The 12,891-nt window shown below is 32.1% G+C and overlaps 1 protein-coding gene across 1 annotated transcript in view; it reads right to left on the bottom strand.

The window, feature by feature from the left end:
* LOC137410410 (leucine-rich repeat protein lrrA-like) overlaps positions 1-12,891 on the bottom strand; it is a 166,571-nt gene that overhangs the window by 91,295 nt on the left and 62,385 nt on the right. The window contains exons 7-9 of the mRNA XM_068095830.1: positions 11,789-11,929; positions 8,077-8,217; positions 3,645-3,785 (exon numbers count right to left, since the gene is read on the bottom strand). Of these exons, the coding sequence (XP_067951931.1) occupies positions 3,645-3,785; positions 8,077-8,217; positions 11,789-11,929 (423 nt within the window). The remainder of the gene's footprint in view (positions 1-3,644; positions 3,786-8,076; positions 8,218-11,788; positions 11,930-12,891) is intronic.

Here is a 12,891-nt window from a genome sequence, read left to right as displayed (position 1 = left end):
ATAGTATTATTATCATTATTGGACTCACCACTCATAAAATGTGACACAGGCAGTCAGAATGTACAATCGTGCTAAAACCACATTTTTGAGTTATTTAAAAATTTTAAATTAGCAAATTCTGAGGATTTTAATGCATTTTAATTTTTTTAAATTGGGTTATTTATGCCCAGGTTATGCAAGATTTAGTAAAGAAGGTCTCGTAATGAACTAAAACTGTTGTTTTGAGTTTAAGAAGGATAAATTTGGTGATTCATGAACTGTAAATCATGGTATTTGTTCACAAATCAAAATGCCATAGCAACCAACCACTTAATCTCAACCTATATTGATGAAACCTGGAATTCTTCGCAATAAAATCCTGAAAAACATGATCGTTGCATTTTTATTCCAATTCGATTGACGGTTGACCTCCCAAAGGTCATGGTAAGGTTAACAATATACATATGTGGCTAAAAGCTCACTGTCCTGGAGATATTCATTAAACGAGTATGCTTCAAACTGGGCACTTCACATCAAGCTATATTGCTATGACTGCATATAATGACAGTCCAACAACTTAACAAAGAGTTGGAAATGTATTCAGAATTGTTCACCTTTACAGAAGGTCGTGGTAAGGTCAACGAAAAGTTGCAATAGAAGGCATCAGGATGCGGAAATATCAACCCAACTCATCAAGTGACCATTCAATCTAGAGCTCTTTTTATGTAGCTTAACACTCACACAGTGTAGCACGAGTACACAGCAGAGATTTATTGTAGCGCATTGGAGGGGCTTGTTTGTTTTGCTAGTGGCAATCTGTCCCGACACAACCATATTCAATGTTTCCTTCGGTAATCCTTGATACACAGTTCTAAAGAGGCTTAATTGTTCAGATGACATAAAACTAGCGCATAATTTCCTACATTTGCACCCACTTATTATTTTGATGTCAACAGCTAGAATGGGAACGTTATCAGCAGTGATAGGCTGATCGTTATTCTCTGTAATTTGATTTAATTCATTCGCATTATCATTAGCAGCCACATATTGCGTAAGCAGCTGTATTTCTAAGGTTGGCCCATTATCATAATTCTCATCATCGCTTTAACTATGATCTGAGACAGCTGACTCCGATTCTAAGTAGAAATACTCATCTAGCATCAACTAGCTGTAATTCTTGTGATGGTTTTATTTTGTTCTAGCCTGAAGCATTAAAACAGGAAATAGCCACATACATGCGCACACCCGCAGTTAGAGCCTATATTTATGATCTTGGGTTATGAAAAATTCCATAGCAACCATCGATATGGGTGAAATTAAATGGCAATTCTGGCTTTATGATTGGACAGACAAAAATAATCAGACCATGTGAAAGAGCAGGGTTGAATGCACTATAAACCACTGTTTACTAAAATAGTGACGGTGAGTCATATAATAGGGTGAAGCACACTTAGCGCGCTATTGTGAACAATGCAATTACCGCACGATTGTACATCATGACGGCTGGGGTCACAAATGCCTAATATAAAGTTCCAGAAGGCAAGAGCGGCAGTTAAATTTTCATTTGATATAACATATATTTAGCATTTTACTTTTGTTAATTGAATTTATATCTAAGCAATTATGAGATGGAATTTAGAAATGGTTAAAACACAAAATAGGTGTAGACCTGTAGTATCCAGACTTTACTACAAACATTTTATTCATAGAAAAATCTAACAAAACTCATAAAGCCTGTCGGTCATCAACCTTGACCAAAACTTTTTTCTTGCAGATATGAATAAAACAATTACTTCAACTTATGTAACCAAATATTTAGCTAACTCTTTATCTTAGTACAAATTTTCTAGTTTATATTACATATTTCTGCGGTGCAGTTCCGAATAAGTTAGTAGAAAGAAAGTCACATAGACCCAAAAGCTCTGGAGGGTATGGGAATAGACTGTGTTGGGCCACTAGCCCCACCAACTCTATGAATAAATGATGTTGGGCCATCAACATGATGTTGGCACATTGTTCAGCATCCTTGACAAGCAAGGCTCGTGAACCGATTTTGGATCGGCTAAGGAAACAGCTGAATCCGTGCACTAGCGATGGGGCAATAAATATCGCAGCTTAGGTAAGAGACCATGAGTGGCTCTGAACCAGGATGAACTTGGCATTGACTAACCCGCTCATTTGCGTGTTAGGTGGTGATACTGCTTGTCAATTTGAAGGAAGAAGAGTTGGTGACGCCGCCCAGGGAAAAGTTATAAAAGTCAACACTGGTACACCATGCCTTGGCAAGAAGCATGGCGTCGAAGTGTCCACTTCCGGTTTGAAGCCTGTGACACAGCTAATATTCACTTAGATTAATTGAAACGATTTTGCAGGACATTGGAGTGACTTCAAACGATTTAGGCTTCAAATGAAAATCTATGAAGGGTTTCAGGAATCCATATATGAGTTGGCAGTACCAACAGTGCATGTTTGGCATGCTGATTTGAGGTCGGGAAATGTTGGTTTTGCGTAGAATGATCGGAGAGCTATGCTGAGAGGGCACCTTCTGCAGAAGAGTTTGTAGATTTTTTGAAGGTACATTAAAGTAGCATGAAGTGCTATCGATGTTGTGGTACCCCCTAAGTCAATGGCTGGTCTCACTAGAGCCAAAAAATTCCATGAAATTAAAGCAAGCAAGGTTTATCGATAATCTCCCTTAGACCAAAGTACCTCTGTAAGCCACATATTAGGTCTTGCTTGTTTGGGGCTGCCTGTAGGATCACTCGCAATGACCACATGCCAGGTTTTCAAGACCTTTTAGGTGGGTCTTTCTAGTGTTTGGTTGACACTTAAAGTGAGCCGACATTGGCAAGTTATTTTTCTGAGAACTTACTTACTTTGTCCCTTACAGTTGGTAAATTATTCTTTGGACTTACCGATTGGTAAAGACTAGGTCTTTGAGCAAGACGACCATTGGTAACCTTGAACGGAAAAGCTGCGCTAGTAATTTGCAGCTGCTGCATCATGATTAGACTACAAATACACTGATTTTGTGTCTGTACCCAGTCACGAGGGAGTCGGAGAACCTCAGAGTTGACTGCTTCCTTTTAAGGGTGACGTGATCTATCACATAGGTTGTGTTTCCATAAAGAGAGGCCTCAACTTTAAATACTAAGTTGGCGGAAAATCTCCGCCATCTAGGTGCTGTAGTGTTTCTATTATGGGTGAGAAGCCTAACCATCCATACTTCGGGTAACCATCAATTGATGTCAAAGAATGACATTGTTTTTATAAAATATTTTGAGGTTTCATGTCATTTAGTTTGTCAGAATTTTAACAAACAATGAGTGAAGCGGAAATTTGAAAATTCATTTTTCGCTAGCCATTGAAGACATGGGTGAAAATATTGTTGAACCTTTTTCTGAGATGAGTTGCTGACTGTTAGCCAACCTGATTAAAATAAAATTTAACAGTCAAAGTTGATAGAACACCAAACTTTCAGAGCATTATCCATTACCCTACTTAGCCTAGATCCAGAATAAAGCATTTGAGACATTTTAAATAAAATTCTCTAAAAACTAAATAGAAACTTTGGATGTATATATAAATAATAATTTATACATTAGCTGAATGATTGTATGGTAACTGTTCTAAGTTATGGTGAGTTTGTTCAAGTGTCCACTTACCTGAGTTTCAATTTAGTGAGATTGAAACATCGCATGGCAAGTTTCTCAAGTGAATATAAACGTTCAATGACAACAGAACTAGCCGAATCTATGGTACAGCCAGCAAAGTCCAGCTCTTTAAGTTTGGGGAGTAAAGCAATTCTGTAACAGATGGTTCAGGACAATCCAATGGAGTAAAATCATATCGTTAATGATGATTGTTGCAAGATGACGCATATATTTCTATAATAATCTGAGTTTTCTGTTTCAGTTCTACATGTCAACAGTCGAACCATACATACTGTAGGTAATCACATATTAGAAGGCAAATATTACCTTACATCGAGTAATATGGAAATGTAATGCCAAAAACTGAACCGATAAAATAACCAAAATATATTATAGTTGCCAATTTGCCAATAAGCACAGAAGCACAATGGTAGATTATGCGAAAAGAGAAATGCCAAAACAGCAAGAACCACAAAAGTATTTTATGCAAGAGAAAAAGTCATAACAAAAAGATGTTGAGTAATTCAATCTAATTTTGTCAAAAGTATATTCATTTTTTATTATATTCATTATTTCATAGTAATTTTGCATTATTTGTAAGATTTTTTTCCAGTCATGTTATTATCTTTTTAATGACAGTAGTATTTACGACTTTGTTGGTAATATTACCACTAGCTTGTTAATGGTTACAAAAAAATTTGGCTGAGCTGGTCGTAGGTAGATGTTTATTATAATTGTCCTAAAATAAGTTTTTCATTAAATGTCGTGAAACTGTAAGATTTTTGGACACAATGGTGAGAAAAGTTTCGATGCTTGGAGATTTGAAAAGTTTTAAGTGGTTCTCTTTAAAAAGTCGGAAAATTAACAAATATAAATGTAAAACCATTTACATTAACTCAGATAAATTAATGTTAGCTATAGGCATGCAAGGTTAGTTGTGTTCATACTCTTCCTGATCATCTGGGTGAAGTATTACTTAGGTGATTTAAGGCTTTAACTGCCATCCATGTACAAATTTAGCATCGGCCTACTGCCAGCCATTTTACTGAAAATATCTGATTTTCCTTCAAGATTAGGATACATTTTCTTTTAATTTCAAACTATACTTGGAAAATTTTATTACTTATGTTATTTTGCCAATATGGCACCAAACATTGCTATGCAAAAAATTTGAAGTATCTAATGTATGTTTGGTGCATTGCTCAAGCTATGTGAAGCTACGATTGCCATGAAGCTAAAACAATCTTATACATTGTTCAGGACTCTTACAAAACTATCACTTTTACCACCACTATCAGAATCAGTGCTGCCACTTTCAATATCTTTGTAATCACTAAATTCTGATTTTGAGTTAGCTACAATTTCCTCAACATGGGTAGCTTTTCTGTTTCAACCTGGGAGGTACTTGTGAATGCAATAAGTGCACTAAATAGTTTAAACACGAGAAAATAAATTTTTTGGTTTTTGAGTGGTTACTTCCAAAAGAAAGGATTAAAATTCTGTTGCAAATTTAGATTAATTTTAATGATAAATCTTTGGACAACACTGTCAATGACATAAAATTCTTAAATAGTATTGGTTGATTTGTCAATAAATAATGAAATTAAGTTACTACGTGATTGCTCAGGAATTTGCAAAAATTTGCATACCGCAGTCGGCCATAGGTTTTGCATAAACACGCAATTGGAATTGAAAAGGTTAAAATGAATGAAATATTGTCTCAAACTAAGGTTTCAGCATACAGAAATTGTGGTAATTTACAAAAAAAAACTATTTTACTATCTTCTAATCCAAATGAAACTGCAACCAACTGCTTGGGAAAAGATTTTTCCGTTCTGCTAAAGGCTTTACTTAACAGAACAATTAACAACTTAAACTCATAATATTTCTGTGGCTGCTGGAATGAAGTAAATTTACCCTCTTTGCGGCTTAGACCAAATTAGCAAAAACCATCTGAATACCTCTAAATAAACGAATGCGATTCTTTTTTACCACAGTCAGTTGATAAAATTGCAAAGAAATAAACTCGATATAATTTTTCAAATATGATATTTATGCAAGCAATTAAATATCACATTGTTTCCAACCAGGAGAACAAAGCTTTAGAACTTTTGAAAACCTAATTTATATGATAAAGTAAATTGTGTTTTCTTGACTTTTTCAAGACAAAATTAGTTTTTCACAGCTTTCCAACACAATGAGTTAATTTTTGTTTTGGTTTTTCAAAATATCAAATCGTTTTGCAGAATATTGAAAAAAGAATTTAATATCTGTTTAATCACTATTTATTTATTCACAACTAACTTCTGGTTCTAACAAAATTTGAGTTTTGCTAAAACAACCTTTATTTAGACATTTCAAAGTATTTAATTATTAATAACTTTCCTTACTAACTTCATCGGCTATCGTAATTACATAAACAGACTCAAAAGTATTTCATACGATAACTATAGAAAATTTATGACTATTTAACCAGTTTAAACCAATAGCAAAAAACAGTGAACATTGATTGACATACAATTAACGGCGTGAATGGTTCTTTAAACTGATATAATAATTATATAGCCTGAAATACCTCTCAAAAAGTGTGAATAAGTTCTGCAACCTTTGTCAACTATCACAGGTGACCAACAGGCCTGTCATGTTTATCAAAGGATGATATGCACTCCTTTGAGCTACGGTAAAAAATTAAATGAATTCTTATGGCAAGTTCTGAGATATCAGTGCTTAAAATTACAATATTACAATGAGGTTGAAAAAGATGCTAAAAAGACAATAGACAGGGTTTTTTGAATGAGTGAAACACATTTCTATAAATATTTCATTTAATGAGATTGCATGAAAGTGTAAACAGAAGCCATTGTGTTCAACTACGTCTCATTTGAGCTGTTTGAAAAACGGATTCCAACCTACTGCCTATTTGTGATCAGTGTAATTAGCTGTTCGTTTTTAAGCTTTTAAAAACTTGTAATTACATTTACACATATTTTACACGTACAACAAAGCAGAGCAAAGAATGGTGAGCCTTTTGATTCCAAATAACTGTAATGTGAATTGTGTTGCAAGTCAACCTGTAAAATTCATGAGTATTCCTAATATCCAAGCTGCTCTGCTTCATTATTTTAATGTGTATAAAAGTCAACAAAAATGTTTAAGCATATTACCGAGACATTGCTTGTTCTTTTCGTTATCCCAATTTCCATTAATACATGAAAAAAATTTAAGCAGAGCCAAAGTCGTTCACCACGTAACTGATGGATTTTATTCAAGTTTCCAACAAGTACTATAATGTTTACACAGTCTTTAAGCCTGTCTGCACAATAAACAAACATCGTAATTATTTACTATAGAATTAGTTGGCCCAGTTGCTGCACAGTATCAATGAAAAATTGCTAGTTATGGCTCTGCAAAATTTAAATTTGTTAGACCGAGTAATAAACATCTTTTTCTCCAAACTAACTTAAACTTGCGGTACATTGTCCTGACATAGAGATAACTCTCATCAAAATATGTCGTAGTGCTGTAGTACCTGAGTGGTGAGTTGGTAAGGTTGCAGCCACATATGTCAAGTTTTTCTAGTGAACACAGATTATCAACTATAATAAGGCTTGTTGAAACCATCTGAATGGAGGAGAAGTCTGACTCTCCCAATTTGGGTAGGGAGATACTTTTGCAAAATATGGTTTACAAAGTTCAAGGTAAAAAGAAAGCCAACTTCAATGCTAATTCTTACATGTGAAAGCAAATATTTTAATTACAATACAAATTATTTGGTGGTTCAGCTTTACATGAAAAATGGTCAGGCATGTTCTGTTTAATATGCCTAACCAACCATACTCACTGCATACATTCATATATTATAAGAAAATAGTTACATTATAGCGAAGGCTCCTAATGTATGATATGCTGTATCCATCAAGGAGCCTTTGCTATGATTTTCATTAGCCATCAAAAAAATATGTGAAATGTTTTAGGACATTTTTCAGCTATGAGTTGCTGACTCTTAGCCAGCCTCATTGGATTCAAATCTAACCAACAATGTTAATAGGACATCAAAATTTATGACCAGTAAACATTAACTTATGTGTACGTCCAATATTGGGCATTGTAGACATTCAAAATAAAATCCAATAACAATTTAATAGAAATGTGAGATATAGAAAAAATAAAATGTACATAAGTTGAGTCAGATGAATGTATATATATATATATATATATACATGTATATACATATATATATATAAATAATACATATTGTATATATGTATATATATATATATATATATATATATATATATATATATATATATATATATATATATATATATACGGGACAGATTTAATAGAAATGTGAGATACAGAAAAAATAAAATGTACATAAGTTGAGTCATAAAAATGTTAACTATAGTAAGTTATGACGCTTTTGGTTCTTGTTTCCTCTTACCTGAGCGATGATTTGGTCAGCTTGCAAGATGGCATGGCAAGTTTCTCAAGTGAATCCAAACTTTCAATGACAACAGAACTAGCAGATTCTATGGTACAGTCAGCAAAGTCCAGCTTTTTAAGGTTGGCCAGTGAAGCAATTCTGAAACAGAAGGTCTTGTACAATCCAATGAATTCAAATCCTACCGTTTATGATTATTGTTGCGAGACGACAGATATATTTCTATAATAATCTGAGTTTTATGTTTCCGTTCTAGATGTTAACAGTCTAACCATACATACTTTAGATAATCACATATTGGAAGGCAAATATTACTTTATATCGAGTAATATGGAAATGCTAAGCCAAAAGCTGAAACAATAAAGTAAAAATAATATATTAATTATCAATTTGTCGATGAGACAAAAAATCATAAGGGTAGATTATGCAAGAGGAGGAAAAATATAAAATCTCAAATTTTCTGAAAACTATTTGCTAACGATTTTAGGTTTCATGAATTGCAGCAAGTTTAACTGAGACTGAGTGTGGTGAAACTTTGAAAACCAATTTTTAGTAGCCATCAAAGACCAGTGTGACTAATTCTTTAACCATTTCTCAGAGATGATTGCTGACTTTTATACAACTTGATTAAAATTAAATTTAACTAGCAAAGTTGACAGGACAGTAAACTTAAAGAACGTTATGCGTTAAACTAGACACATAAAATTAAGGAATACTAGCAATTACCACCATCACCTGTTATTAATTTCAAAATGAATGCAATGCAAATGTATATTCTAAGTCTGACTCTCCCAATTTAAGTAGTGAAATACTTATGCAAAATATGTTTTACAAAGTTTCAGTAAAAAGAAAGCCAACTTAAATGTTAATTCTTACATGTGAAAGCAAATGTTTTAATTACAATGCAAATTTTGTGGTGATTTAGTTTTACATGAAAAATGGTCAGGCATGTTCTGTTTAATATGCCTAACCAACCAAATTAACTAATAATGTTAATAGGACATCAAACTTTACGACCGTTAAACATTAACCTATGTGTATGTTCAATATTGGGCATTGTAGACATTCAAAATAAAATCCTATAATAATTTAATAGAAATGTGAGATATAGAAATAATCAAATATGCATATGTTGAGTCATATGAATGTTAACTACAGTAAGTTATGACGCTTTGGGTTCTTGTTTCCTCTTACCTGAGTGATGATTTGGTCAGCTTGCAAGAACTCTTGGCATTTATCTTGAGTGAATCCAAACTTTCCATGACAACAGAACTAGCAAAATCTATGGTACAGTCAGCAAAGTCCAGATCTTTAAGGTTGGACAGTGAAGCAATTCTAAAACAGAAGGTCCAGTACAATCTAATGGAGTAAAATTTTAAAATTTATGATGATTGTTGCAAGATGACACATATATCTCAATAATAATCTGAGTGTTAGGTTTCGGTTCTACTGTCTAACAGTCTAACCAGACATACTTTAGGTAATCACATATTGGAAGGCAAACATTACATTATATCGTGTAATATGAAAATGCTATGACATAAAACTGAAACAATAAAGTAAAAAAAATATATTAATTATCAATTGGTTGATGAGACACAGAATCATAAGGGTAGATTATGCAAAAGGAAAATAAATATAAAATAAAAAATTCCCAAATTTTCTGAAAACTATTTGCTAACTGTTTTAGGTTTCATGAAATGCAGCAAGTTTACATGTGACTGAGTGTGGTGAAAGTTTGAAAACCAATTTTAGTAGCCATCAAAGACCAGTGTGACTAATTTTTAGACATTTCTCAGATATGAGTTGCTGACTTTAATACAACTTGATCAAAATCAAATGTAACAATCAAAGTTGACAAAACAGTAAACTTAAAGAATGTTATATGTTAAACTAGAGACATTAAATTAAGGAATACTAGCAATTACCACCATCACTTCATATTAATTAAAAAATGATTGAAACGCAAACGCACATTCTAAAGTTCACAATTTCTAAAGTTACAATAAAGATAACACAAATTAAATATTTTTCTCTTCAATAATTCAAATGTAACACAGTTAAACTTTCAAAATCGATAAAAATTTGAAAATCCAAAAAACAGCTTCATGTAATTAGCATCCGCTTACCTACACATTTTCGTTTTTACACATTTTCAGGTTATTTCTGGTATTTCTGTTTTTTTTATGAAAGTGTTCATCAAGAAAGTCAAAGCCCAAAAAATGTGTTTGTATATTATTTTAGTCTTACCTGAATGTTGAGTTCGTAAGTTTGCAACCACGGATGTCTAGTTTCTCCAGTAAATCTAAATTTTCAATGACAACAGGACCAGTAAAATATACTTTGCTGCAAGAAAAGTCCAACCTCTTAAGCTTGGGCAGTAAAACAATTCTGTAACAAAATATCTCAAACAGATCAGCGGCGTCTAAAGCTGTTTTCAAAGTTAATAATTACATGTTGAAAAAAGATATTTCTATGGGAACATAACATATTCTGCAAGTTAGTTCAGCAGGTCAAGAGTTTAACCATACATACTATGGGTGATAAACCTTTTGAAGGCAATAATCACTTTGTATCGTGCATTATAAAATTGCAATTATAGAAACTGAATGATTGAAGTAACTAAAACATTTTTTTATAGTTGTGAAGTACTAGAGACACAGTAGCGTAAATGCAGATTTTGCAGAAAGCAGACGCTAGAACAAATAGATGGGAAGAAGTTTAACTTAACTAAAAACTAAGTTTTATCCAATCAAAGTTTAGTACATAATTATAACTATATAATTATACTATAAATACTAAAAAAATAACTAAAGCTATATCTATAAGTAATCAATTACGCTTAAATTTGTTTTCTTCTAATAACTGCAACAAATGAAGACAAACTGTAAACTGTGTAAAACAAAAACCTGAATTAGTTTCAAGGTAAAGTGCAGCTGCCCATCAATACTTGATATGAGAAAGTAAAAGGTTGTCAAACACAAGTTGATTACAAGTTTCTAAAAATAAAATAGTATTAATTCACAGAGTTCTCTGATAATTTTAAAATTCATTACTACATTAATTCATTGCCGTCATTATCGGAGTTGATTAATAAGCGGTAAGAGCACACAACACTGAATATGAGAATTAAGACGTCACACTTTTTCGAGACTTTCCGAGCCTATGCCAGTAAACATTTTTGCAGTAGAACTCTGGGAAAATCCTATAAACACCGACCAATGTCTGTCTCACCATGGCAAACAATAGCTCATTCAAAAGCCAAAACTCTGATGTATTGAAATACACCATAAAATATTATTTAATTCATGTTCTTTAAAGAAAGTTATGCGTTAAACTAGACACACAGAATTAAGGAAATCTAGGAACTATCACAATCACTTTTTAATAATTTCAAAATGGTTGCAATGCAAACGTACATTCGAACACTCACAATTTTTTAAATTACAATAAAGATAATACAAATTAAATATTTTTCTTTTTCATACTTCAAATATAACACAGTTATATTTTCAAAATCAAAAAAAATTTGAATATCCGTAAAAACCGCTTCATGTAATTAGCTTCCATTTACCTACCCTTTTCCATTTTTTACACATTTCCAGATTATTTCTGGTAAAGAATGCTAAGAAAAAGTTCTTTTTTCTTGAAAATGTTTATCAATAAAAAACAAAGCCCTGAAAAATGTGTTTGTATATTATTTTTGTCTTACCTGAATGTTGAGTTGGCAAGTTTGCAACAACGGATGTCTAGTTTCTCTAGTAAAGCTAAATTTTCAATGACAACAGGACCAGTAGAATCCATTTTGCTGTGAGAAAAGTCAAACCTCTTAAGTTTGGGCAGTGAAGCAATTCTGTAACAGAAAGTCTCAAACAAATCAGCGACATCTAAAGTTGTTTTCAAAGTTAATAATTACATGTTAAAAAAAGATATTTCTATTGGAACACAAAATATTCTGCAAGTCAATTTAGCAGGTCAAAAGTTTAACCATACATACTATGGGTAATAATACTTTGGAAGGCAATAATCACTTTGTATCGTGCATCATAAAATTACACTGATAAAAACTGGATGAATGAAATAACAAAAACATTGTTTTATAGTTGTGAAGTTCTAGAGACTCGGCAGCATAAATGTAGATTTTACAGATAAACAGTAGCATAAATGCAGATTTTGCAGATAAGCGGTAGTATAACCGCAGATTTTGCAGATAAACGGTAGCATAAATGCAGATTTTGCAGATAAACAGTAGCATAAATGCATGTTCTGCAGAAAGCAGACGCTAAGACAAATAGATGGAGAGAAGTTTAAATTAACTAAAAACTAAGTTTTATCCAATCAAAGTTTAATAATTATAACTACGTAATTATACTCTAAGTGTTAAAAATATAACCAAAGCTGTAATTATAACTAATTAACTGCATTAAAAGTTTTGTTCTTTAAATAACTAACAAATTAAGACAAACTATAAACTTTGTAAAACAAAAATCTGAATTTGTTTCAAGGTAAAGTTTAGCTACCCATCAATACTTGATGTGAATGTAAAAGATTATAAAGCACAATTTGATTACATATTTTTAAAAGTAAAAAACTAGTAATTCACAGAGTTCCCTGATAATTTTAAACTTAAAACTATGAATTTTATAGCAAATTACTCAATTCAATCTCATTAAAGATATAAATAAATTATTTACCATTGTACATGCATTCAAATTTTTATTAAAAGTTATAGTTTTGCAGACGGTAAAAATGATAAAAAGAGTTCTATCGATTTAAAATTTACTTTTAAAAAACATTTATATTTATTTATTAACA

This window comes from Watersipora subatra, unplaced genomic scaffold (assembly GCF_963576615.1).
Source record: "Watersipora subatra unplaced genomic scaffold, tzWatSuba1.1 SCAFFOLD_80, whole genome shotgun sequence".
In the NCBI taxonomy this organism is placed as follows: Eukaryota; Metazoa; Bryozoa; class Gymnolaemata; order Cheilostomatida; family Watersiporidae; genus Watersipora; species Watersipora subatra.
This window is presented reverse-complemented; position numbering and strand designations above follow the sequence as displayed.